This window comes from Triplophysa rosa, linkage group LG4 (assembly GCF_024868665.1).
Source record: "Triplophysa rosa linkage group LG4, Trosa_1v2, whole genome shotgun sequence".
NCBI lineage: Eukaryota > Metazoa > Chordata > Actinopteri > Cypriniformes > Nemacheilidae > Triplophysa > Triplophysa rosa.
The window spans coordinates 22,754,909-22,779,308 of NC_079893.1; the positions used below are offsets into that span (position 1 = coordinate 22,754,909).

At 38.7% G+C, this 24,400-nt stretch overlaps 1 protein-coding gene across 2 annotated transcripts; it reads right to left on the reverse strand.

Moving 5' to 3' along the window:
• Nucleotides 1-1,172: 1,172 nt before the first annotated feature.
• On the reverse strand, nucleotides 1,173-23,807 carry dctd (dCMP deaminase). 2 transcript variants are annotated; one of them, XM_057330676.1, is made up of 6 exons: nucleotides 23,073-23,807; nucleotides 21,853-21,964; nucleotides 18,120-18,255; nucleotides 12,816-12,932; nucleotides 5,863-5,959; nucleotides 1,173-3,448 (listed from the first exon to the last, which is right to left on the reverse strand). In XM_057330676.1, the coding sequence occupies exons 1-6, from the start codon at nucleotides 23,108-23,110 to the stop codon at nucleotides 3,304-3,306; spliced, it is 645 nt and encodes a 214-aa protein (XP_057186659.1). In that variant the 5' UTR covers nucleotides 23,111-23,807; the 3' UTR covers nucleotides 1,173-3,303. The 2 variants fall into 2 exon arrangements, with proteins under 2 accessions (XP_057186659.1, XP_057186660.1); XM_057330677.1 differs by having other exon boundaries at nucleotides 1,173-2,138; nucleotides 23,073-23,768.
• Nucleotides 23,808-24,400: the final 593 nt, after the last annotated feature.

A 24,400-nucleotide genomic window follows, 5' to 3' on the forward strand; every position in this document is an offset into this window, starting at 1 on the left:
CAGCTCGCTGTAAACTTTCTTTCAAGCGTTTTATAAACTCTTTTGCTGCTCACATGAAACTTCTCCCTTCCTCCAATAGACCATTACTGGAGTTATTTTCGGCAGAACTTGTAGACCAGAAATCTTGAACTAGTTAGCAGCCACCCAAACAAAATCCAACCAAAATTAATGATTATCTGATTGCTTCAATGAGTTGTTAAATTGCACATATTAACAAAGTCCTTTTTTATTTAAGATTTGAAGCGTTTATGATCTTTATCCTCAAATGTATCTGTAACAAATGTGATATGCCTCTTGAGCTAAACAATCGAATACAAGATCAGCTTGAGTCTTGGATGACAGCATGATGTGTAAATGTCTCAATGCGTGTTTGTGTAGTGTTTTTGTCTAGATGGATAATGTGAATATTTTTTAATCAAGACTTATCTGTGCATCCAGGACCAACATGCAAACTACACAGGTTAAGTAAACTATCATAGGGGATGATGTAAAAGCCCAGGAGGACGTCAGGAGGCCCAAATGCAGCACACATCTTATCAGCTTTTACACATGAAGCAGAATCTGTTATATTACGTTTATAGAATTCTTGAAAAATCTCAACTATTATTATTATTATTTGACTATACTACTTATGTGTGCGGGCATTCATTCCAGGGCCATTTATAAGAGGAGCAATTTTGAAAATGGCTCAGTATTAATTACCATAATCTTCTTAGGGCTCAGAAGTGTTATTTATCGTTGTATTCGTTTTGGGCAAACCAAATACATGTAAGAATTGCAATCTAATAGAACCATTACATCAACTATTACATCAAAAGCATTTCAGTCTGAATGATGGTTTTGTTTTGTTTAGTTAAAAGAAATCCGCATTTTCGTATCATAGGAGAAATGTCATCTCAGAATGACACTTATTTAGTGGTGTTTTTCATCAGCTTCTTTACTATATGCTAACAGACCATTTGTTGTGAACGAATGCTAGATAATTCCAATGCACTTAAATGGTTTATCTGTGAAAACTGTAGATCAAACTGTGATAGTAAACAGTGTAATTCTACAAAAACAGCAGCTGTGTGGGCAGTTCTGATAAATACTGCCCATTCTGAGTAGTGTAAACCAGCAACATTCTGATTTTCATGGGATATGTAACACAAATAATGGAAAATTCAGTTGTTTATTTGTTTATTTTGAGACAAAGATTCCAGTATAACAATGTACACAGAACAAAAACATGTTCAAATGGATCTTAGCACTTTTAAGACATTTTAATCCTATCAAAAACTAAATTCTAACATTTTTTTTCTCTCAAACTGAACGCAGACAACATGTGTATTGTAAATCAATGATTGACAGAATATACAAAAAATGTAGTGAGGAAAGGTCCCTCCTATAGGTAAATGTTATATTTACCAATAATGATGATTCAGATTGATTTTCTAATTTTACCTCACCCATAAACACTGTAAAACAATCTGAATTTAAAACGTACCTCCCATAAGACAACTACTAACTTGTTGCCATTGAAGAAGTGAATAATATGTATTCTGTACATTAGAATATAAAAAATACATTCAAAACATCAAAAAAAGCTAAAGGGATAGTACACCCAAATATATAAATTCTGTCATTTACTCACCCTCTTGTCATTTCAAACCCTATATATATGACCTTTCCTCCTTTGTAACACAAAAGAATATATTTTAAGAAATGTCTCAGTGATTTTGTGTCTATATAATGAATGGGTCCAATGTTGTATGGTTACCAATGTTCTTCAAAATATCTTTGTGCTCTGCAAAGAAAGAATGTGATACAGGTTTGAAACAACATGAGGGTGTGTGAATGTTTTTTGTTTTCTTTTGAGTGAACTATCCCTTTAAATTCAGATCCCAATATTAATTTTAAAAACCATAAAACAACAACTAGTCCATAGTGAATGATAAATCACCCCCATAGAAACCATGAAGACTATCATCAGCATATAGGTAAATAAAACATTGTGCATTTTCAGCTTTGAGTGTCATCGTCCATGTTCCTCTGTCTACGGTGACTGCAGCCCCTCTAGACAATTGACACGGTTCATTCCAGAGTGATTGATCGAACTAAAATCTATAACAATCCTGCTTTGCTTTGGTTCGAACTGCCTGCAAGACAGAAACATTAAAACTAAAAACTGACATTGGTCCAAATCAAGAAAGATTACTATACAAGTTAAAGCAGACATACAAATCTGCACTTCCATTTCAAAAGTACCTTGATAGCGTGAAAGACAATACTTCCTGTCCTCGTTGTTTTTGTCTCATAAGCGACTGACCTCAACACACTAAAGCTTTGAGTAAAACAAGTTACACACTCTTGAGAGAACACAAGCAGCTTCCCCACCATCAGGCAAAGGGACACATAGCTCCACATCTAAAAAGAAACCGTCCCAGCGAAAGGAACCAAACCAGCAGGTGGTAAACTCTTTATTTTCACACTTTTAGCCTTGTCCTCTGTGTCGCTCCACATGCCTTTTCATCTCCTTTTATTTATTTTTTCCCCTCCATCAGTTCACTGTCTTCCCTGTTACTTCTACTTTTTGTTCTTGTATTAACCTCACCGCTCAGTTTGAGATGAGCTGGATGGAAGGAAAATCTATTCCTTTCCATTGAACCTCCATAACAACACAAACCAATGCAAAAAGAAACTCTGCATGCAGCAAAGTATTCGAAGACTGTCCATGAACACCCACAAGGCTTTGAGTCTTGCTCTACTTTATTCCTTAATGCAAATCCGTCTTAAGATCATCCTTGAACAAAATCGATTCATCGTCTTATTCAGAATGCACGAGTCTACTTCAACAAAGGTGAAGTTTCAATAACACTTCTGTTTATCTACCATTATTCTTTATCTGGCTAAGGGGGAAAAATCCTAAAGCATGTTTCGCGTGTTGCTGCAAGCCACTCTTAAGGCAGATTTTTACTTCTGCGTCAGACCTACGCTGTAGGCAACACGCCGGTTTTCCTTTATACTTGTGCGTCGTTGTCCACGTCGACAGGCAATGACCACGTGTGTCGATTATGTAACCAAGACAAGAGCCAAAGAAGAAGCAGCTCCTTTGAGAAGCATTAGCAGTGATAAATAAACAGCAAGTAAACAGTCACTTTTGAAGAACAAATAATTGACTTAGATCATTATTTTTTTTACCTGAGGGAGGGGTTCAAACAGACCAATCACAGTGCTTGCGGTCCACGTAGGGTCAGCGATGAGTTGACGCGTTATTACATTTTTGGAGAGGTGCACGTCTGTCTACACAGAGCTACGCACCGCCTACGGCGTAGCTACGACGTAGGTCCTACGCACGACCGAAACTTGAGCTTTAGGGTCAAAGGCAAGTGAAAGTGTTTTATTTGTTGAAGGACATGGAGAGTTAAATGCATTTTTTCCACAGGTCAGCTCCAGCTCAGCTATGCATCTGAATAAATGAAAGTAGAAATGAACAAAACAAAAACTTAAATATAACAAAAATGGAATTAGAAGAAAATAATGACATGATCTATAGGCTATCTTTATGTACTGTTCACGCATGTCACTAGCGCGTGTATGAGCTAAGATTGTTAAATGTCCAGATGAGTATTCACTGGTGCATAGCGATCAATGCTGACTTTGCATCAGGGTCAGAAAGCTAGTAATCTCGTGTTCGACGCAGGATCCATTTTAATACGGGTTTTATTAAGTAGCTCTTGGTTGTGCAATCAAAGGGTTGAACCCATGGAAATGCAGACATTCAGCTGGCCGAATTCGTAGTAACGCTGGAAGTATTTCCTTAGATGGGGAACAACCTTCAAAAAGCGTCAGCAGGGGAATTAACCTTGCTACCCTCAAAGACAGCCAAACAGCATGAAAGTATCTTCAAGGATTTCCTGATTTTCATCTTCAGGCGGATCTACTCCTTTTGTCTCCTCAGGCTCATGTCCCCCCAGTCCCATTTGATCTCGCTCTCATGAAAGTCTTCAGAGCATATTTAGCGTGCATCTATATATAGTGCGTACATATAACCGGTGAGATGAGATTTCCGTCCTGTCCTCTCTTGCTGTGGTTCCCTCTGGCTCTCTCTAACACAAAGGGGACTGTGTTAGGATGGCAAACCCCACAGAGAGTTCAGTCGAGTTGACGGTTAACCCTGTGTTTCATGAAAACAACAGTGAAGGACAACTTCACTCGTTTTACACGCATTCAATTCTCATAGGTCATTGGGCGATTGCCGTAGCGCCGAAATACGCTAAATGGTATTTTGTCAGGATTGAATAAGAATACAATGACCTTTTTTTATTCCTGTAGCTCAAGGCTAATATAATTAAGAAGAACTTCAACTATATGATTAACAGAAATGTTTAATAGTTTAAAAAAAAAAAATGCTTCTGTAAATCTAATCAAATATCAGCCTAAAATTTGTTACATTTTTTTTGTTTTTGCCAATATCTTGGCAAAGAATTGCCAATATCTAATAATATTTTTAATTTAAATTATAATACTACTTTAACTTATAATAATGATAATAATATACCAATGATATTATTTATTATCATTATTATAAGTTATAGTATTATGAATTAAAACTAAAATAGTATTAGACATATATTAAAATGAATATTGTTATTATATAATGTACTATATTTCTAATAACATATTTTATTAATATTTACAATATTCGTTTTGTAATAATAACAATATACCAATTATATTATTGTTGTTGTATATAAATAATATTATAAATAAATATAAATATTTCTTAAAATATAAATATTTTAATATGAATAAAACCAACAACAAAACTGCAAACAAAACTATAATAACGCTGTTGTAGCTCAAACAGTAGTACAAGTCACTGTTTGCGCCAACATCATGGATTTGTTTCCCTGGGAATGCACTGACTGAAAAAATAAACTGTATACCTTGAAAACAATGCAATTCGTTTTGGATAAAAGCTTTTGCCAAATGCATAAACACTTACAGAATACATTTGCACTTGTATTCTTAGAACTGCTCAAGCGTGTATGTGAAGAACAGCAGCAAGTAAACAACCAGAATTTTGATGTGAGCGCCGCAATACTATAATGTTGTACAGGTAAGTGCTTGCTGGCGAATTGTTATGCAGTTGCTAAGATGATCCTTACGTGGTAACCTATAGGTAAGAAATCCATCTTCAGGTTTTCGACAATATTGTGTCTATGGTTGTGTTCCCTCACTTTAACCAAGTCTATGGATTTTCACCCATTTTATTTTTAGAAAGGGATCAAGCAGAATATTTAACATAAACGTTTCCATTTAATGCACTGTACCGGATTTAGCCTGAGGCTAATTTTCATTCCTAGTCCCATGGCAGGTCACTGTTAACATCCTCTCACAGTATTAATTCACGCTTGACGCATACAATATCATTCACAAGAACACGCACACTTAATCTTGTCAGTAAACAAAAAAGGATGAAAGGTTATAAGAGCTGTATTAAAACAATATTAAACTTATTTAAAACATTTCAAAGTCACTTTTAAATCGCTATTTAAATGGGACGTAAATTAATTCAGATTAATTGATGCCCGTTTATGGCACTTCAGACTTAAATCTAGCTATAAAGGTGTCTGCTTCTACTGTAGCACACATGCGGCCCACCCAGACCGCATAATGCAAACTCACTCCTCCCCAGCGGGTCTCTTTTCCTCACAGAGGCTTGTTAAGATTTCAGGTCACACATTTACCCACAGGTCTGAGGGTCGGGCTCAATTGCAGCCTTGATTGTATGATAGATCAGGCCAGAAGTGACAGGAATGCAAATGAAGTGGCTTCATACACCGACCCACCACTCCACCCCGGACAAAAGAGACTCACTTGTATGCGACTCCCGCCAAGTTAAGCAGCCGTCTGGAGGCAGTCATTTCTGGACTGTCATGGTATTTGTCTGACAAATAGATCACATCCTTTATACCTGCAGGGCAGAGACAGAAGACAGACAGCACGGGTCAGACACTTAAACACACACACACAAAATTCAGCAACCTCAAATTGGGAGCCGGCAAGCTTTGGGAGAAGGAAGGAGAGTTGATAACTTATCTCGGCAGGCTCGAGCCAATATCAACCAATCCCAATTGAGAGAAAATCTACCCCATAGGTGTCTTTAAAACACGCGGCGCATTTGGCGGCACCCCCACGCTTCAAGCTGGCTATTTGCGAGTGGCCCACATGAGGCGATTCTATAAAGAGCCCAGTTACCCGAGCGTTGCAGAATAGTGTGAAAAATCTGGCGCTTTCCCCCACTCGCCCTTAAAGTTTTCAGAGGTGAACTGTCCAACATTGCCACAACTGTTGTTCCCACCTCCAATAAATGTACCGGCTAGATACCCACCCGTCCCCTCCCCACCAAAAAAAATCTCTCCATCACGTATTTTTGTCTGCACAGGAGGAGAAAAGGGCTGTGCTCAAAGGCAAAATGACTTGCAGAGTCAATTCTACCTGTCATTAAAGGTTGTCATTACAAGCGTGGGGCCTCTCCACAGTATTACTTCAACAATTTTGAAGAGGGAACAGTCGAAATTACCCTGGATATGCCCATCTCACAGCCATACTGATGGTGACATTTTTGATGCAGAGAGGGAAAAAAAACTCCAAGCGTCATCCGACTATTTAGAATAAAGCAAGCCCTCAATAGTTTCAAAAAAAGTGGCTGCCTTGTGCAATTTCTTCAGCCTTTTCCTTAACGCATCAAGTATTTCCACGTAAACATGTTTTAAAAACGCCCCGCGAAAACAACACACGGATAAGCATCGGAGCCGCTCAAAACGCATCCGAAAAGACAAGCTGTCCGAGACGACGAAAGGCTCTGATGGAAGGTGGAGCAGAACTCTGGAGATGCCACTTTCCAGAACGCTCTCTGGAGATGAGCTGGTGACAGTGCACATCAGTCGCTCCAAAAAACAGTCACAGGAAGTGACAAGATGGCAGGCACTTGGGAGCTGAACGCATTAATTCCACAGAGAGTGGAGAGGCTCTGAAGCCACACTTCAGATGCGGCACCACAGGCAACGGAGAGCCAAAGAGCAGGAGGACATCAATGCTGGAGAAAGTGAAAATGATTCCGTGTCATTTTAAGCAGCGAGATTGAGAAAGGGATGCATTTGAACCGCATTGGAAGAGCGCAGCAATGCTTCCTCGCTGGAGAAGCGGCTACAGAATTGCGGTGGAAAGAAATCAAATGAAATATCTGGGGACTTCACTTTCACCAAGCCTCAGGTTCTTTATCCTTGTCTGTAATCTTGGACTCGAAAAGATGGAGAATGTACCGTGGAGATTCTGACACTGTAGTTAAAGAGCAGTTGTCAAATCACAGACCCGGCAGACGTTTAATAGGGAATCGGATTAAGCAACAGTGACGCCGGCACATGAAAAACATACCAATAACACTAAACAGTACAAAAGCAAGATTAAAAAAGCCTTCACTTTAATAATTCCCTTTGGTTGTAATTAAATTACATTTAGAAGAACCAGGGCTCTAGGCAAAAAAATCAACTAAGGAGCCATTGGCTCCTATAGGGGGAAAAACAGGCGCCAAATTATTTTTTAAGAGCCACATAACATGAACTTACACTTTTAAATCATTCTTTTAGTTATCCTGTTGTGTGTACATCTTTGCTCACATAACGTTTTTTTGAGTCGTTTCCCTCATAAGCAGGACCATACGGAATCTGCAGACTTTTTTGTTAATTTCGCCCTAAAATTTGGGGGAAATCTGCAGAATTCTTTTAAATGTGTTTACATTTGTACACAAATATAAATTTGGTTCTGCTGGTTTAAAAAGAGGCAGAGAAGTGTTGTTATTGATAGATGCTAAGACTGTTTATACTCTGAATGCACCAGACCAAATTCCTCTGAATTCATTTGAACTTACAGAAAATGAAAAATGTGTGGGTCAAGACCATATTTATATATTATATTGTATGAAAATGTATAGCCTACATTTGATTGATTATAGAGTTTAAAGCAAAACGAAAGGGCTTTACATTATTATGTTGATTTTAGTTTGTAATAATGACACTTTTCCGCATGTTCACAACACAAGGTAAAGATAACTTCAAATAAAACTTAACAAGAGAATTCGCCTGTCGTTCATTCTTGCTTTGAACGGATTTGAAATGATCCAGCTGTGTCTTATAGGGTTGGGAATCGTTTCAATTTTATCGATTCCGATTCCAATTCTGATTCTGCTTATCGATTTCGATTCTTATCGATTCCCAGTTTCGATTCCACAGTTGAAGTAAAACATTTAGATATCAACCTGTATGGTCATTTAGCCTGCTTATTGACTTGTTTGCAAATATATATATATATTTATGAGCACCGTTTTGTGTATATTTACACATAGAAACACACCTTTTCTGATTTATTACAATTTGTATTATCATAGTTGAACTACATCATGGTTAAACTGCAGTTACTATAATGCAACTATGGTTAATTTGTGCTTCCTGTGCTTTAATGCAAATTCTATAGCTAAACTATGCTTACTATAGTAAAAAATATCGATAATTTTCATAAGGGCTTTTATTGAGATATCAGCAGATCATGCAACGCATGTACTTTTCTGAAAGTATGCACACAGGAATTGATAAGAGGAATTTTAATTTTAATTTCAAAATTTCAATAATTTTTTATTTTAATTTTAATCTCAAGTATCCGATTCCTATTCCTTTCGATTCCGATCCGATTCCTAGCCTTTCGATTCCGATTCCAAATTGGAATTGATTTTCGATTCCCAACCCTAGTGTCTTATAACAGATACGTTCCCTTAACTTCTCAGCGGTTAGTTTCATTTTAAACGTCTCAAATATCACATTGTTCGTCCTCAGACTCATTAAAAATCTGTCACAGCAAACAGCACATACTAGTGACACGCTCACATTGTGTCTGTATACATGTCAATAACAAGCGCTAAAGTCCACGGAATTCCAGGGCGTTTTCTGCAGAGATCTGCGGGCACTTATTCCGCACTGCCTCATCGAGCATTGGTATCCTGAGTGGGGAAAGACGTGAGCAGAGCGCTGGTGCTGAGCGTGCGGGAAAAAGCCCAGCTGCTGGTGTAACCGGTCACTCGTCGGTCCGGCTGGGGAGTCGGGCGCTCTAACGAGGAGGCTTAAGACCGAAGCCTCTAGCGTTGCCAATAGAGCACCTCTTGGGTCGGGAGGTGAGGTTTACCTGCACAGCTTTCGCTCTCGCTGGCCTCAGTTACACTGGCGTTTTTTTTTTTAAGAGCGGCTCTGCAGTTGGAAACACTTCAAAAACTAGTAAATTTGCATGGTCGCCAGTGGCGATTTCTGCAAAAATATAACTCGCAAGTTAATATTGTTGTTCTGGAGCCCTGAGAACACAGACCAGCAATATCAAATGATTTCGCTCATTCGGATGAGACATTAAACCAAGGTCCTGACTCCCTGTGGTCATTAAAGATCCCATGGCACTTCTTGTAAAGAGTAGGGGTGTAACCCCGGTGTCCTGGCCAGATTCCCTCCACTGGCCCTTGTCAATCATGGCCTCCTCTGAATTGGCTCTATCTCTCCCTCTCCTCTCCACCTATAGCTGGTGTGTGGTCAGCGCACTGGAGCCGTTGTACTGTGGCTGCCGTCGCATCATCCAGGTGGATGCTGCACACTGGTGGTGGTTGAGGAGAGACCCACCTCATATGATTGTAAAGCACTTTGGGTGTACAGCAATACACAATAAAGCGCTATATAAATACCTCATTCATTCAAAAGCCAAGATAGAGATATACATCGCCTTTATTAAAAAAGCAAAGATTCTCATTCCATGTCTACTAATATTCCCCACATCCTCATGTTTTTTTAGTGGAGAGAGGTTTTTCCCTCTCATATTGTGAGGTTCTCGTAAACAAACACAAGCATAACGCCTTCAAAATGAACAGACAACAAACGACACCTCTGACTCAAATCTTTTAAACTCACTGCGGGTTAAACATCAGTCGCTTTGCTCGGCTCAATCTCCCCGGCATCCGAGAGCTATTTTAATTAGGTCGGACAGTATTTTTTTGCCGCATTGTGTTGGCCGCAAGTAAGTGCGGAGGAGACGAAAGGGTGAAATGGGGAAGAGCGCTGCTCGTGTTCCTTAATGATGCCGAAGCATCGAGAGGCAGCTGACACCCTGCTGAGATGCAGGCTGGGGCAAGGCCAAGCATCCTGAAGATCAGACGGTGTGCGAGCGAGTGTCGTGCTATCTTCAGCACACAGCTTCTATAGGCTTTGCAACAAGAGTACATGGCGGGGATCAGGAAACATAAACCAAAGCAAGCGAGAGAGAGAGAGAGAGAGAGAGAGAGAGAGAGAGAGAGAGAGACTGAGGACAAAAAGGTTTGGAGGAGAGGAGAGAGACGGGGAAGGAGGTTTTACGAGAGTTCAACAGATAAGAAGATATTGAAAATAACAACGGAGTAGAGATTGCAACAGGGAAATTAAGAGGAAGACGACCTGTCACCACGCAGGCTATATCAAACCAGCTGAAAAAACGGCTCGCTCGAAGTGACGCCAACTGCAGCTTCTGGGGGTGACCGGAGAACCTCTGTCAACATTTGTCTACACATCATTTCATCGGCAGACAATGTAAAGGCTGATATGCTGAAGCCTGAATAAATTTGTTAACGGTAAAATGCATAAAGCTTGAAATGTAATACAAGTACAATGCCATTCACAGTTCAGTTTGCACATTTGCACAGAGGGTCTAATCTTACGTTATGATGCCTTTGAAAATATACATATTAGATCTGTGAAAATATGCATGTGAAAATGAAGAGTTTGGTTCCAAAATGAGATTACTGTTTTTAACATTTTTCAAAAAATGTTTTTTTTATAGTGCATTCCAATTAACATAGACATTTAACAAAATGTATATTGTTTTGTATTCGGCAGGAAATGGCTCAAAGGGCTAGTTCACCCGAAGGAAGACATATAGAGGTTTTAAAGGAGCAATGTGAAGATTTTGGCAGCATCTAGTGGTGAGGTTGCGGATTGCAACCAACGGATCACTCCAACCCTCCCTTTCGAAGCACTATGGCGGCTCTCACAGGACAAAGATGACGACGCGTTTTTGCTTCTTTGCTGAAGGAGATAACGTATTTACGAAACGTGCTCTGTAGAGCAGTTTGTCCAGTAATGGCTGGAATACACCACTAGACTTTTAAAATCTGAACAGATTTTTTTAAACTAGACATCATACACTTGCAGACTTTTTGAAAGTTTCAGATAGAAACACACTAACTGATAAAATCTGCAGACTGGCACAGACATTCTAAAACAAGTCCAGACTGAAAATCTGGGCAAAATCTGAGCAAAAGTCTTGTAGTGTACTGTATTTTAGCCTTAAGGGTAGGGCTGTGCCGATAAACGATATCATATCGAATCGCGATAGAATGTATTTCAAAAACGATGATAAGCTATTGGCATTTTGACTCGATATGGATTAATCTTACAGTCTAACAGAACGCAGAAATAAACACAACAACAGTCAGTCAGCGTGCAGCTTTTATCATGCGCGTCAAAGTACAAAGTCCATTTCATACTGCACTTGGCAAAGAAAACTCAACATGAGGAGGAAAACATTACTGGAAGCGGAAACAAAGGTGAATCTAACATGCTAACCTGCTAACATGAGATGGTGCATATGAAACAAACCAGCGCTGCCATGTACAGATTAGAGATGTAATGAAGTGAGTTTGTGTGCACATTAAAATATTAAACCTTGTATGTAAGATGCTTGCATGATTAAAGAAATGTACTACAGTTTATGTGAGATGTCTTTAAGGTTCACTGAACGCATTGAATGAATCCCACCGTACTCGAGCAAGACATTATTGCAGCGTTATGTATGTGCGCAGGTGCTGAGCCAATAGCGTTCCAATGTACGCAGTAACGGAGCCCTTTCATTGGTTGAATGTACTGAATGAACACTCCCTTTACTTAACGAGTCAATGGAGTCAAAATGAGACTGAATGAACTGGTACATGTTGTTTATGGCATAACATCCTCTGTGTTGCAACAGTGCATTCATTTAATTGAATTTTAACTGGTTAAAGGTTAACTTTAGTTAACAAACTGTATTTAAAATAGATTCTTTTAAATACAGTTTTTTTATTAAATATATATCGAAATAAATATCGTTATCGATCAATATAGAAAAAAACTATCGAGTTTACTTTTTTGTCATATCGCCCAGCCCTACTTAAGGGCTACTGTATAAACAACATGGTGAATTCCATGCAAGGGGATGTAGATAGAAATAGCTAATTCTACACATCATACACCTCTGAAGACACAGTTATGTACATTATATTGCATTTCTGTCAACAGATCCTTAAAAAAAAATCACACATTGGACCTTTAAATGACATTGTGTATAAATTACAATTTTGCTTTTTGGGTGAACTATTCGTTTAATGCTTGATGCTTGGATTGGTATCAGCAGTAAAAATAAACACATCAGTTATATCGTATCAGCCTAATAAAAAAAGATGTGCATAGTCTTTAAACCAAAAGCGTTAAAAGAGAACTATTAAAAATTACAAATCTCTTACACCTTTACTATACAGAACAACAAAGCATTCTTTTGATCCTGAGCAAACAAGCATACAGAGTACATTAATGCTGCTTATGTAAAATAGGGATGCCAATTAGCTCGACTGTAGGTAAGCTCCACTATAATGCACTGTGAGCAGAAATAAGGGCTGGAACATGGACACAGGCAAACACCCAAAAACAAACACTCCAAAGACACAGACACACTCTCACCTGCTTGAATAATGAGTTTGGCGCACTCATTACAGGGAAAAAGCGCCACGTACATGGTGCAGCCCTTAACATCAGCCGAGTTCTTATTCATGATGGCGTTCAGCTCGGCATGGCACACTGCAAAAACAAACACAAAAAAACTGCTTATTATATGTTGAGAAACACGCACACGATAAGCAAAGAGCGATGCGTCACAGCCACAATTAACATTTCATCTTCAATTATTGGCTCTGAGCTCTTTTTGGCATGTCAACATTGTACCACTCCACCACAAAAGGCTCTAGTCACCAGTTCACAGTTAAAAAGAAAAAAGGAATGCGAGTCTGAACAGATGTCAGCTCTCCACAACATCACCCAGAAAAAGCCCAGAATAATCACTCACTCCGCTCGCCTTAATTATGGAGAATGAATTGGCCCATCAGAGGTGGCACATTACCACAGCACCACGAAACGCCAGCCTGACACACATTTACTTTGGCAGAGCTTCAGCACATGGGAAAAGGAGAGCGAATGTAGTTATGATGGAAGAGAGATGTCAATAATTTACGCAGAACACGCGTGCACCCGCGCGCTCACAGGGGTCCAGACAGCCGACAAAGAGCAAGATGGAGCGCTTGATGGAGTGTGATCATGACTGAACTCTTAAATCTTTCACAATAAAATTTAACGCACGTTAATATTACATTCCGCCATTAACCTGACTTGACCATTGGTACACAAAATATTGCTACCAATGGACCGGAGAGAAATAAAGCACTGAGAAATGTGTTGAGAAAGCTCTTTTACATTTATGAATTCTGGGAGATGCCAAAGTGACTTACAGTGCATTTAAGCTATACTTTAGATTTTTTGCATGTTTGGACAAATAAACTCATTTGATGGATTCTTTTCTGTTGCAAATTGCCTATTTAAAGCTCATCTCCATAAGGTGATGGTTTTTGGTGCTCACATGCCTAAATTCAAATTGAACAGGCCATAAAAAGACCTGAAATGTGGTCTTTCAGCACCCTCTAGTGGAAAAACACAGTAAAGACCGTTTCTAAGGTAATAGTTCTACACTGCAGACATGAATGATCGGTGTGATGAAGTGGTTGTGGCTCAGAAGTCTTTATTGGAAAATGTCTTGAATCCCCTATAGAGGAAAGGATGGAGACAAATACTTGTGGAACGAAGAAAGTGAAAAATGGGTTTGTTACTCTACGTCAAAGATTTAAGGATGAACTTCTTTGGCTTAGCAAGCAGTAATTCAAACACCCAAAACACCATAGAAATAATGTTGAGGTGCACTACAAACACCCAAGATATCGCAAGAGGGACAAACTATTTTTTGGCAACATAACCTCACGCAGACTATTAAGACAAGTTATTGCCCAATATACTGTTGTAAATGACCCAACGGCTTCAAATGATCTCCAAATGATCCAGAGTTTATTCTGAATCAAACAGCACTTGCTGCTTCACACATTATTTTCACACTGAACTGCCTTTAAGTGATCTGTGGCCCTCATATTTCAGCCAACGTTTGATATAATCATCTAGTTAATATCTTCTGCTTGATTACATAGGAGAGACTCCAAGCTACGGATACACGCTTCATCCTCATTGTGCCATGTCTGTTCATTAAGGGAGCCAGAGATATGCCAAATGAATCCTTTGAATAGAATAAACACACAGTCAATTGGCATGAAATTGAACTGTGCATTTAAATGAGGTAAACTGCAAATTAGCTTTTTGTTAATCCAAGACATCTGATGTAATATATGAATATTACACTTCCCACTAAAAATGACTGTTTAATGCCAAATGTGTAATAATGCCGTAGATTAGTAATTTAGTTTTTTCTTAAAGGAATAGTTCACCCAAAAATGAAAATTCTGTCATGAATTACTCACCCTCAAGTTGTTCCAAACCTGTATACATTTCTTTGTTCGGCTGAACAAAAAAAAGACGATTTCTAGGGCACCATTGACTACCATAGTAGAAAAAATCATGGTATTTTTTTGCTCTGTTGAACACAAAATTAGATATTTTTAAGAATTTAGGAAAACAAACAGTTATGGGGCACCTTTGACTACCATTTTTTTTCTACGGTACTATGGTAATGGTGCCTCAGAAATTTCAGTTGCTAACAGGTTTCTAAATATCTTTCTTTGTGTTTAACAGAACAAATAAATGTATAATAATAAATGACAGAATTTGTTTTTGGGTGAACTATCCCTTCAAGAAAACAAAAAGTGTGCTTAGACACTTGTTAAGCTGTCTGGCTCATCAAAAAAACAATACATACATGCAGCTTTCAGAAAACGGAGTCCTTCTAAAACCTTGTATCTCCACATTATTTTTTGCCATAAATCATCATTATTACATACCCTATATGTTTGTCACTGGGTTTTGCAAATGGGTAGTTGACAAATTAACCATACATGTGTTCTATGGTGATACAGAAAAAATGTAGAAAACTATTAATTGATTTTATATTAATGTAATATATAATAATTTATATAGCATATAAGACAGTTACCTTCATTGATCTACCTTCAATACTTTAAAACAATCAGCGCTTTGGTTGCAAAGATCAAAGAAAGTGAATAAATAATGCCTGTTTCCCAAGTCCAAAAACGCAAAGAATGGACTTGTGTTCTCGCAGAGACCAGTCTTGCGAGGCAGCCTCGGAAGAATGAACTTGCGCCGCAATGACTTATGCAATTTCAAGCGGGTTCGGTACGCGCAAGTCTACATTCAATGCATCATTGATATCAAGAACACATCCGGGTACTTTCATGCTTTCTCTGTTCTTATGTTCTTGAGTATTGGAACCAGACTCTGCCGGTTATTGATGACGTAGAGAAAGAACACAAGAACACAAGACCGCTGAAGAACGCATATTGAGAATTGGCCGATGACAAATTTTTTTTTTTGAGTAAACTAGCCCTTTTAACAGCTTTTCTACACTGTAGCTCTTAACTAGACCATCATTTTAAACCAGCATACTCAAATGGCATATCAACTGGCTCACAGCTATCAAAGATAAGCTGATGAAAAACACATCCTATATAAACATAAGTCAGATCAAGAGCCTTTGGCTTCATATCAAATATGACAGCTATGGCAGATTATTGAACAATTTTAGCATTTCCTAGACAAACTTTCAAGACAAATAGACAAATAGGGTATTAACAAAACTTAGCTCTCCAAAACTAATCTCTATGGAACCAGTCAAAGTAATTGCACAGCATTTCATTTAACTCTGTGGGTTACTTTGCAGGGGCCCTCCTTAGTTAAGATCTTGAAACAACAAAAAAGATCTCATCACATCTCTGTCCGTTGACAACACAAACCAGAGAGAACGAGTCATAGTTCAGAGAATCAGCCGAGTGCCAGACCGATAAATCCTCAGCAAGGTTTCACACCTTCCCTTTGGCAGCACGACCCATTCAAAGTCTCGATTTGGCATCTGCCGCCTACAGGAGTGCAAGATCCAGCTCATTTTTCATTTCTCATGCTAATTGCTGCAACAAAGTGACCTTACCCATTCCCCAACCAGCAGCTCCACCTCATCTCACTCATCAGCACCATACATGTGAAAACTAACACGACTGTTCCATGAGCCTAAAAGATCATTCAAATAGTAGGGGTGTGACAAGATCCGACTGGTCTCGCGAGAACACAATCTCCTTACGCAATTGGCATGATAGAGTGCAGGGCTCGAAATTGCGACTATATTAGTCGCATATGCTCCCTAAATTTAACCTGTGCGACCTCAAAATATATTTGGGAGCATTTGTGTGAGTGCACATTTTGTTGTGGTGCGACCGGTTTTCATTACTGTACAGAACACGCTAATAACTGCACAAAGTATGTGAGCTACAGTGATCGGCCAGGTGTTGTGCCGAGAAATGCTCCCCTGTCAGATTATGCACCCCCCTCCCCACAATGGTTAGGTGTTAGGGGAGGGGTTAGGTTTAGGTGTGGGGAGGGGTTAGAATTAGCCAATCGGACAGCGTGTTATTGAAGGAGGTGCATAATCTGGCAGGGGTGCATTTCTCGGCACAACACCGGCCATGTATGCACCGTGTCTACACCGGAAGCGGCGCGAAGCGACAAGAGACAACAGAACGCATTAAAATCCATTATAATTTCAAATGTAGTCCACACCAGACGTGGTGCGGTGCGGCGCGACAATTCCATTAGAACAAGCCGTGTAGCGTCGTGCCGCGCCACATCCAGTGTAGACACGGTTATAGACTAAGTGATTTTCCATCCCCCAGCGCTACTTTCCCACCATTTTTCTATATAAACACGCACTAGACGGACGGGTTTCAACGTTTGTGCGTGTCTGCAGCACCTCGCACATAAGCACTAGTTTACGGCGGTTCGCGCTGCCAGCAGCACTTTGGGAAAGTGCAGAGCGCAGCTGAACAGTAGCTGAGCTGACAAGTTCACATTGCGTTATTTTCACTACATTCACAGGCAAACCTCTTCAAAAACGGATCATCTGTCTCTTATATATGTGCAATGTAAGCATAAAACATGATGTGTTTATGTAGTTTTAACTGTTTCTCTGAAGTCTGTGAAGGTTCAGTCAGTGGAGGAAGGAGGATTGACAGTGTGATATGACCTACACCTCTGCTAACACCAGCACTATGCAAAAGCATATAGAGAAAACAACCACAGCTCTTTACTAAAAGCTTTGCCTGTTAAGAAAACAAAGCATACATTTTGTGAAATTACTGCCTGTCATTTAAGTTTGTTACAAAACACTTTGCAGTGTTTACATAATGTTTATTACTGCATAATATAATTCATTAAAATAGAAGTTTAATGTGTTTCATAAAGTACAAGTTGATTTTATAATGCCTACATTCTTTGCATTTTGTGTTAAGGTGAATAAAATACTAGTTTTCCCTATATATTTCATTATTGAGGACATTATTGAGGAAAATCTTGTCTCGTCTCTTTCTCGTGAACCCAGTCTCGTGTCTCGACTCGTTAGATGAGTGTCTCGTCACACCCCTATCAAATAGTGAAGCTGCATTAACAGTTGATCATGGGAAGGGGGAATATACCATCGTAAAATGAAAAATGATATCTATATTTGTAGCCGTTTGATGAATTATGATGCATAACATCATATTTATGAATAACAATGAATAACATATTTGAGTGATCATGCAAACACTCTGACTGAATCAGAGTTTTTAATAGTTTAATATGAATAGCCATTTTAAACTGATTTCCCAAAGTAAAAACTTACAGAGGTGCTATTTAAACTTCTCAAATTTAGGTGTCAAAAACAGAACTCACCGTATGGGTATTTGGTGTCCAGCTTGTTATCAGCACTACGAGACCAGGGCAGCAGGTCATCATCGCAACCGTTGGGCATCCCATTGTACCCAATGCCCACTATTTTATTCTCCTGATTCACGATACAGGCACCAACCTAGAATAGAATTGTATAAAGGTTTATTTCAAAACATCCATCCTGACTATCAACATAGCCAGACAGCAGCACATCGCCGCACTTTTTGTTTCATGCACCATGCCAAGAACTTTATGATGCACTACGGTCTTGAATTATAAAATACTTTTTCCCCAAAGACACAAGTCTACAGAAATAATAATAAAAAGTCTATGCTCGAGTTCTGAACTGACATCAAGAACAGAGTCTGATGGCTCACTGGCCGTCCCAGCAAGACCTATAAAACTCAACTGATGCAACACGGGTCATTACATGGCTGTCAGCTCACTTCAGTGAGCGTGAGCGAGTGGGGGATTGACAGCATCTCAGTTCACTGAAACTCTCATGTTATAGATACACAATCCCGCTCTGCCCCTTTAGGAGTAATAACGGATGCATGAATGAGCTGACCAGGACTTATGCTTGGCTGAACTAGAATATTGCACAGAAATATTGTTTATATTGGCCGGGAGGTCATTGCAGTGGGGAGCTCTGAAACAAGAACATGTTTTTAGAATACTTGCTTGGAACTGATAAGACACCCGTGTCCTGTGTTTGAATAACTGGCAGAGAGCTATAGGGTGTTATGAGGTCTGTCAGGTATTGCAGCATAAAGCGGCTTACAGAGAAGCAAGTTAACCATTGAAAAGTTTTGTTTACAGTCAGCAACTGAGAAAAACTTAAGAGGAATCTCTGCACTTTTTGACAAATGTTGACAATGCGATTATTTTGTGTACATTTTGTGGACTGTTGATAAATAACTACAAATCTTGAATGAAAATACATTTATCTGTGAAGCGTAAAGTCTGCACCACAGAACTACATTTCCAGTCATTCTCTGGGGCAAAACAATGGTAAAATGCACATAAATTACCAATTACACAAAATTAATGTATATATTTGTTATTTGTGTTGTTGCACTAGCACTACACAAATTACACTTAGCTAGTATTTAAAAAGTTAACAGAAAATAAAATCATGCGTTCAATTTTCCACAAACCAAAATTTTTGATTTTTAATCGTGTCGTGTCTGCTTTGAAACGTCACAGAAGAGAAACATAACTGCAAAGTATTATGACAATGCTGACATTAATGTGGACAATATAGATTTAATGGAAATTCAAGTCAAGATCAAGATAAAAAACTGTCCAAAACATACAATGGTATATCAGGGCAATTCCGTGAAAATGTCAACCTTAAGATTTACCAAAGGTTTTCACTATAGGTCTATTATATTATAATTACCCAATTCTGAATGGCCATTCTGGAAAATCAGTTCAAATGTTTATTAGTTTAACAGTCACCTGATTAAATAGGTTGATGCTTCGTGCAAATATCTTATGCTAACGTCAAATAAAATGGGATCAACAAATGGCACCCCTTGAGTAGTTTATATTAGGCCTACATTTAATTTTATTGTAATCAGCAATAATTCATTAAACAATAATTGAACAGAAAAAGTAAAGAATATTGTGGCCTCAAGAGACTTCCATACACAGCCACTATATGGCGCATCTACATCATTCATACTGTCCGCATTAATCCACATGTAATAAAGGTATTTGCAAATACTGCATGTTGCGGCTTTAGTTCATTTAAATGTATGCATTCAGTAGAGACTTCAACGCGTTTGTATATAGACAGTGATTAGTTCGGCCATTTGTATAGTTTCAAGCCATTAAATCGTGGGATGGCCTATTTTAGACTCTGCATATAGATAATGTTAAGCATATCAAATAGCCTAGACGTCTCAACTTCCAGACTCTGGATTTTCTGCATACATTAAAAACGCTGTTCAGTTCCCCAATTAATTAAAAATGACACCAACAGCTGTGTTTGGCATCTATATTTCACGGACTCTCTGGATACATAAAGATAACTTGCAAAATTATGTTCTGAATGAAGCAGTCGCTGTGCATTTATAACAAGCGTGTACATGACGTAGAGAGTAGAAAGGATCCTGTTGGCCAGCTGTATGACTACGCACTAGGGGTGTTCCCGAATAGTCAAAGATTCGATGCTTCGATAGGAGGAGCCTGATTCGACTACCAATCTCACAGTCGAATCTTCGCAGAGGTGTTATGGGATCATGCCATTTTGGTTATATGCGCAGTGGCATAGCAGACGGGCACGCACTGCGCCGCCAAAAAATATTATTTATGATGTAAAGAAATGGGACATTTTTAGGGTTGGGTACCGAAACCCCCAGCGCATATGAGCGCGAGGTCTGGCTATGACCCAGCGCAGGATCGCATCTCTACGCATCTTCTGTGCTGCGAGACCGGTATAGTACGGAAGCCGCTAGGTGTCACCACGCTGCAACGGAAGAAAACACATGCGAACCGAAAAAACACCAGCAAATTCAGAAAGCATCTTCATTAGTTTGGCGACACATGCCCTGCAAATTCTCGCAACACAAACAAATACAGAAACGCGCTGAAAATTCTCGCAACACAAACAAATACAGAAATGCGCTGAAAATTCTCGCAACACAAACAAATACAGAAACGCGCTGCAAGTACCACAAACGACAACGGAAGTGTTTCAGGGGGACTCAGAAAACTGATGCACCATTGTTTATGCTTTTATTTATTTGACTGCCGCGGCTTTGACTATTAATATATGTGAAGCTCTACTGTAACTCTAGCAATAAGAAAATACATTTTAATTAGGTCAACCATGTGAAGATGTGCCATAACTGTGGGTTTAACTGTGTCCCCACATGCCACGTGCACACACTATCAGTCGACTATAGGCAAGACGTGACAATTCGACTATGTAAACCCTTAGTCGAGGACACCCCTACTACGCGCACATCGCCAAACCCCCAACCCCGTCACGAATTGAAATGAATCGAATTTATGCTATTTACGCAGGTGATCCCAGCGAGGTCAAAAAATACGGAAATCTGTATTTATACAGAAAAATCACATCACTAGGATAGTCAAGAAAGTAAATTGTCATATCCATAACGGAAATGTCACATCCATAACGGTCAATATTCCTCATAAACATAACTATTTTATGTTCTATAAAGAGTCATCCCTTCTCCATTTGTTGGATATTACTGCTTAAGGTTTGCACATTTTAATTCACGGAAATCCTACAAAATATGTCGCCTCTCAAAAACGTGAATCCTTTTTTTTCACATCCATAACACATTCATTTTTCTCTCTTTTTAAAAAAAACTGATGTATAGACTGATATATTTCTGATGTCTGGACTCTATCATCCTGGATTAGTAAAATATAAACGGATGGCTCATATTGGTAATAAATACATTCTGAGAGTTTATATTTCAAATTTTGACTAAAAAGCAAAATCATCATCCGTAACACTGGAATTGCCCATTATCTAAAATTGACAACACTGCCAATTCACATTTCAGTCTTATATTGCTGGCATAACCCAGCCAACATCTGTTTCAGTCAAGACCACAGTCAAACAACTCCATAATGTTTTTGAGGTCAAAGGTTCAGAAATGCATTATTTACGGATTGCTTTACCAGTCTAATACCCAAGTGATTTGGGGGTGTGGATAAAAACTAGAGTTGGGCAGCCTGGCCTGTGGTGGGTTACCTGAGAATTAGGGTCTTTGCTCCTCTGTGCTGATAAGAACGCAACAGCCATGAAATATTCAGGCCACTCCAGATAGTCCTGCCTCTTCTTCATCAGACCTTCACTGTGTGTTCTGGTGGATTAAGAGAAATAAGAGAAAAAAATGAATGCACATAAAATCACCACAAAACAGGTGTATATATACATAGCACAGCAATAATGCTTTCCACAAATATGACATTTTCCTATTATCTTAATTGAGTATATTTTTAGAAGTCCATCTTCTTGACTTTTCTGATCCCAACACTTGCATACCTAAAAACCCATCGGTGACTGTCTACCTATGATATGAGCAACGGCAGACATTATCATCAGATAGGTATCCTCCAGGGCTTTTATTTTTGTGTAAAGTGATATGACACCTTTTGCAGCACATCTCAGTGACTGCGTTTGAGTCACAGTCACAGGGTTATGTGTGAACATCTAATGGACCCATCTGACTCGAATCTCTCTTTTCTAGTCTTTCTAGTGATTCGTACTTTTCTGAGCAGCTGTCAGAGCAGGTGTCTATGTGTAATGGCGAAATGCTGAGGGTTGATGATCTGAAGCTAATGGGCAATGCAATGAGACAATGCTGAAGCAATCATTAAACAACTTAAAAATGCAGTTGTCTGTAAACTGTTCGCATAATAAATACTTAGATTGAAATACCCTGACATTAAAGCTGGCACTTTGGAGTTCCTTTTAGACCTAATGTGTTTTGAAGTAGTAATGAAGACTGTCATTATGTCATCCAAACATTTTGTTACGAACCATGCCTGCTCTCACAGACCTGAATATGCCAAATGCAACCAGAAGAGGGCAGTAGTGTTTATCCTAGGGTGCTTTCTTCCTTAGTCCAAGTCATTTCAAAATCAAATCAGTGTATGATCCAAACAGTGTAATGCAGTCGTGTTGTCATATAGCTGACAATGTGGCAAAACCAGTTTTTTTAGGTTGTTTTGAAAGAGTATTTTTGTGTAACATACGTATCCATGCGTATTATACATATTGTGGGTATTAAAAATCCTATACGACATATACGCTATATTCGAGTCATCTTAGTACACATGCTATGTGCTAACTGCCCAGAATGGGCAGAACAGTATGCTAAACTGAAGGATTATTCTCATCACCAATGTGACTTGTTGTGACCTACAGTAGCTTGCGGTTTATTCAACAGGGAAATAATGACACTTTACCCGTTAAGGTGTGATGTGTTGTTTTCCGTTTGGTCCATCGCTTAAACTGAAAACGCAAGGTCTGCTTATCAATTATTTTAAGGAAACTTGTGTGACCTGCAGTGACACATCCAGCTTGCACAGAAAAACTTCCCGCGAAAAAACTTCTACGCCTACGTTTATATGACGCATAGAGTTGTATTGAAGAGCACCATCTCTGCGCAAAGTCTGCGCATGAAGATTATGTAGTTCAAATGTATGTCGTTCAAATTGAGTAACCACAATTTAGTGTCCTTGCAGTCATAATTTACCAACTTTGTTTTTCTACATGTTTAAAAATGTAAAAACATTGTAAAAATGTTAGAACTGGGCAATTCCATGCAAATGTCAACCTTACCATGAAAAAGTATTTTTTACCAAAGGTTTTTACACCAACAGCACAGATGTCAAAATTTGGTGGTCTCAATAGCCATGTGAGGTCTCTCTTAAATGTGAGGTCTTTTTTTATTTTAGTGCATGATTTTCCATTGTCCGGTAAGTGCCATTTTCTAAATTGTCGCATCTAAACGGTATATTCCTCATGAATGGAGACATGAAAATCTTCTGATTTGTACAAATTTATTCACAGAAATCCTACAAAGTATGTAGTCTCCTGAAAACTGTGTCCTTTTTGTCACAGGTTTATTTCCCTATTTTAAAACAGAAAATTTGTGCATAGACTGGTGTTTTTCTGATGTTTAGACTCCAGCAACTATGGTTTAATAAAATTTTAAACAGATAGTTCAGTTTATTGGTAACAAATACATTCTCTGAACGTTTACATATCACAGCCATAACAGAAAATTTCACATCCATAACGCTGGAATTGCCCAAATTTATCTACATTATGAGGACATCATAACTGTCACTGTAATACAAATTGCATAACCACAATTAACAAAAGTTTAATTAAATTCACCCAAAAATGAAAATTCGGTTTTCATTACTCACCCTCAGATTGTTCCAAACCTATATAAAGTTATTTGTTCTGCTGAACACAAAGGAAGACATTTGGAAGAATGTCAGTAACAAAACAGATCCCATCCCCCATTTACTGCCTTATAGGGGAAATAAATACGGGAGTCAATGGGGATGAGAGTGGTTTGCTTACTGATATTCTTCCAAATATCTTGTGTTTAGCAGAACAAAGAAATGTATACAGGTTTGGAACAATATGAGCGTCAGTAAATAATGACAGAATTTTCATTTTTGGGTGAACTATCCCTTTCAGGCAATTAAGTGCACAGCATTACACAGTAGGCTATAAGGCGTTTAAAATTCATTTGACCCCATTACATTTCTAGTGTGAA

Bases quoted from the DNA above. Each gene is read 5' to 3' on its own strand.
- dctd (XM_057330676.1), bottom strand. From the start codon at position 23,110: ATGGACCAAACGGAAAACAACACATCACACCTTAACGG. The intron at 21,965-23,072 runs GTAAAGTGTCAT...TTAATCCACCAG, and splicing joins AACACATCACACCTTAACGG to AACACACAGTGAAGGTCTGA. The intron at 18,256-21,852 runs GTAACCCACCAC...ATTCTATTCTAG, and splicing joins GCAAAGACCCTAATTCTCAG to GTTGGTGCCTGTATCGTGAA.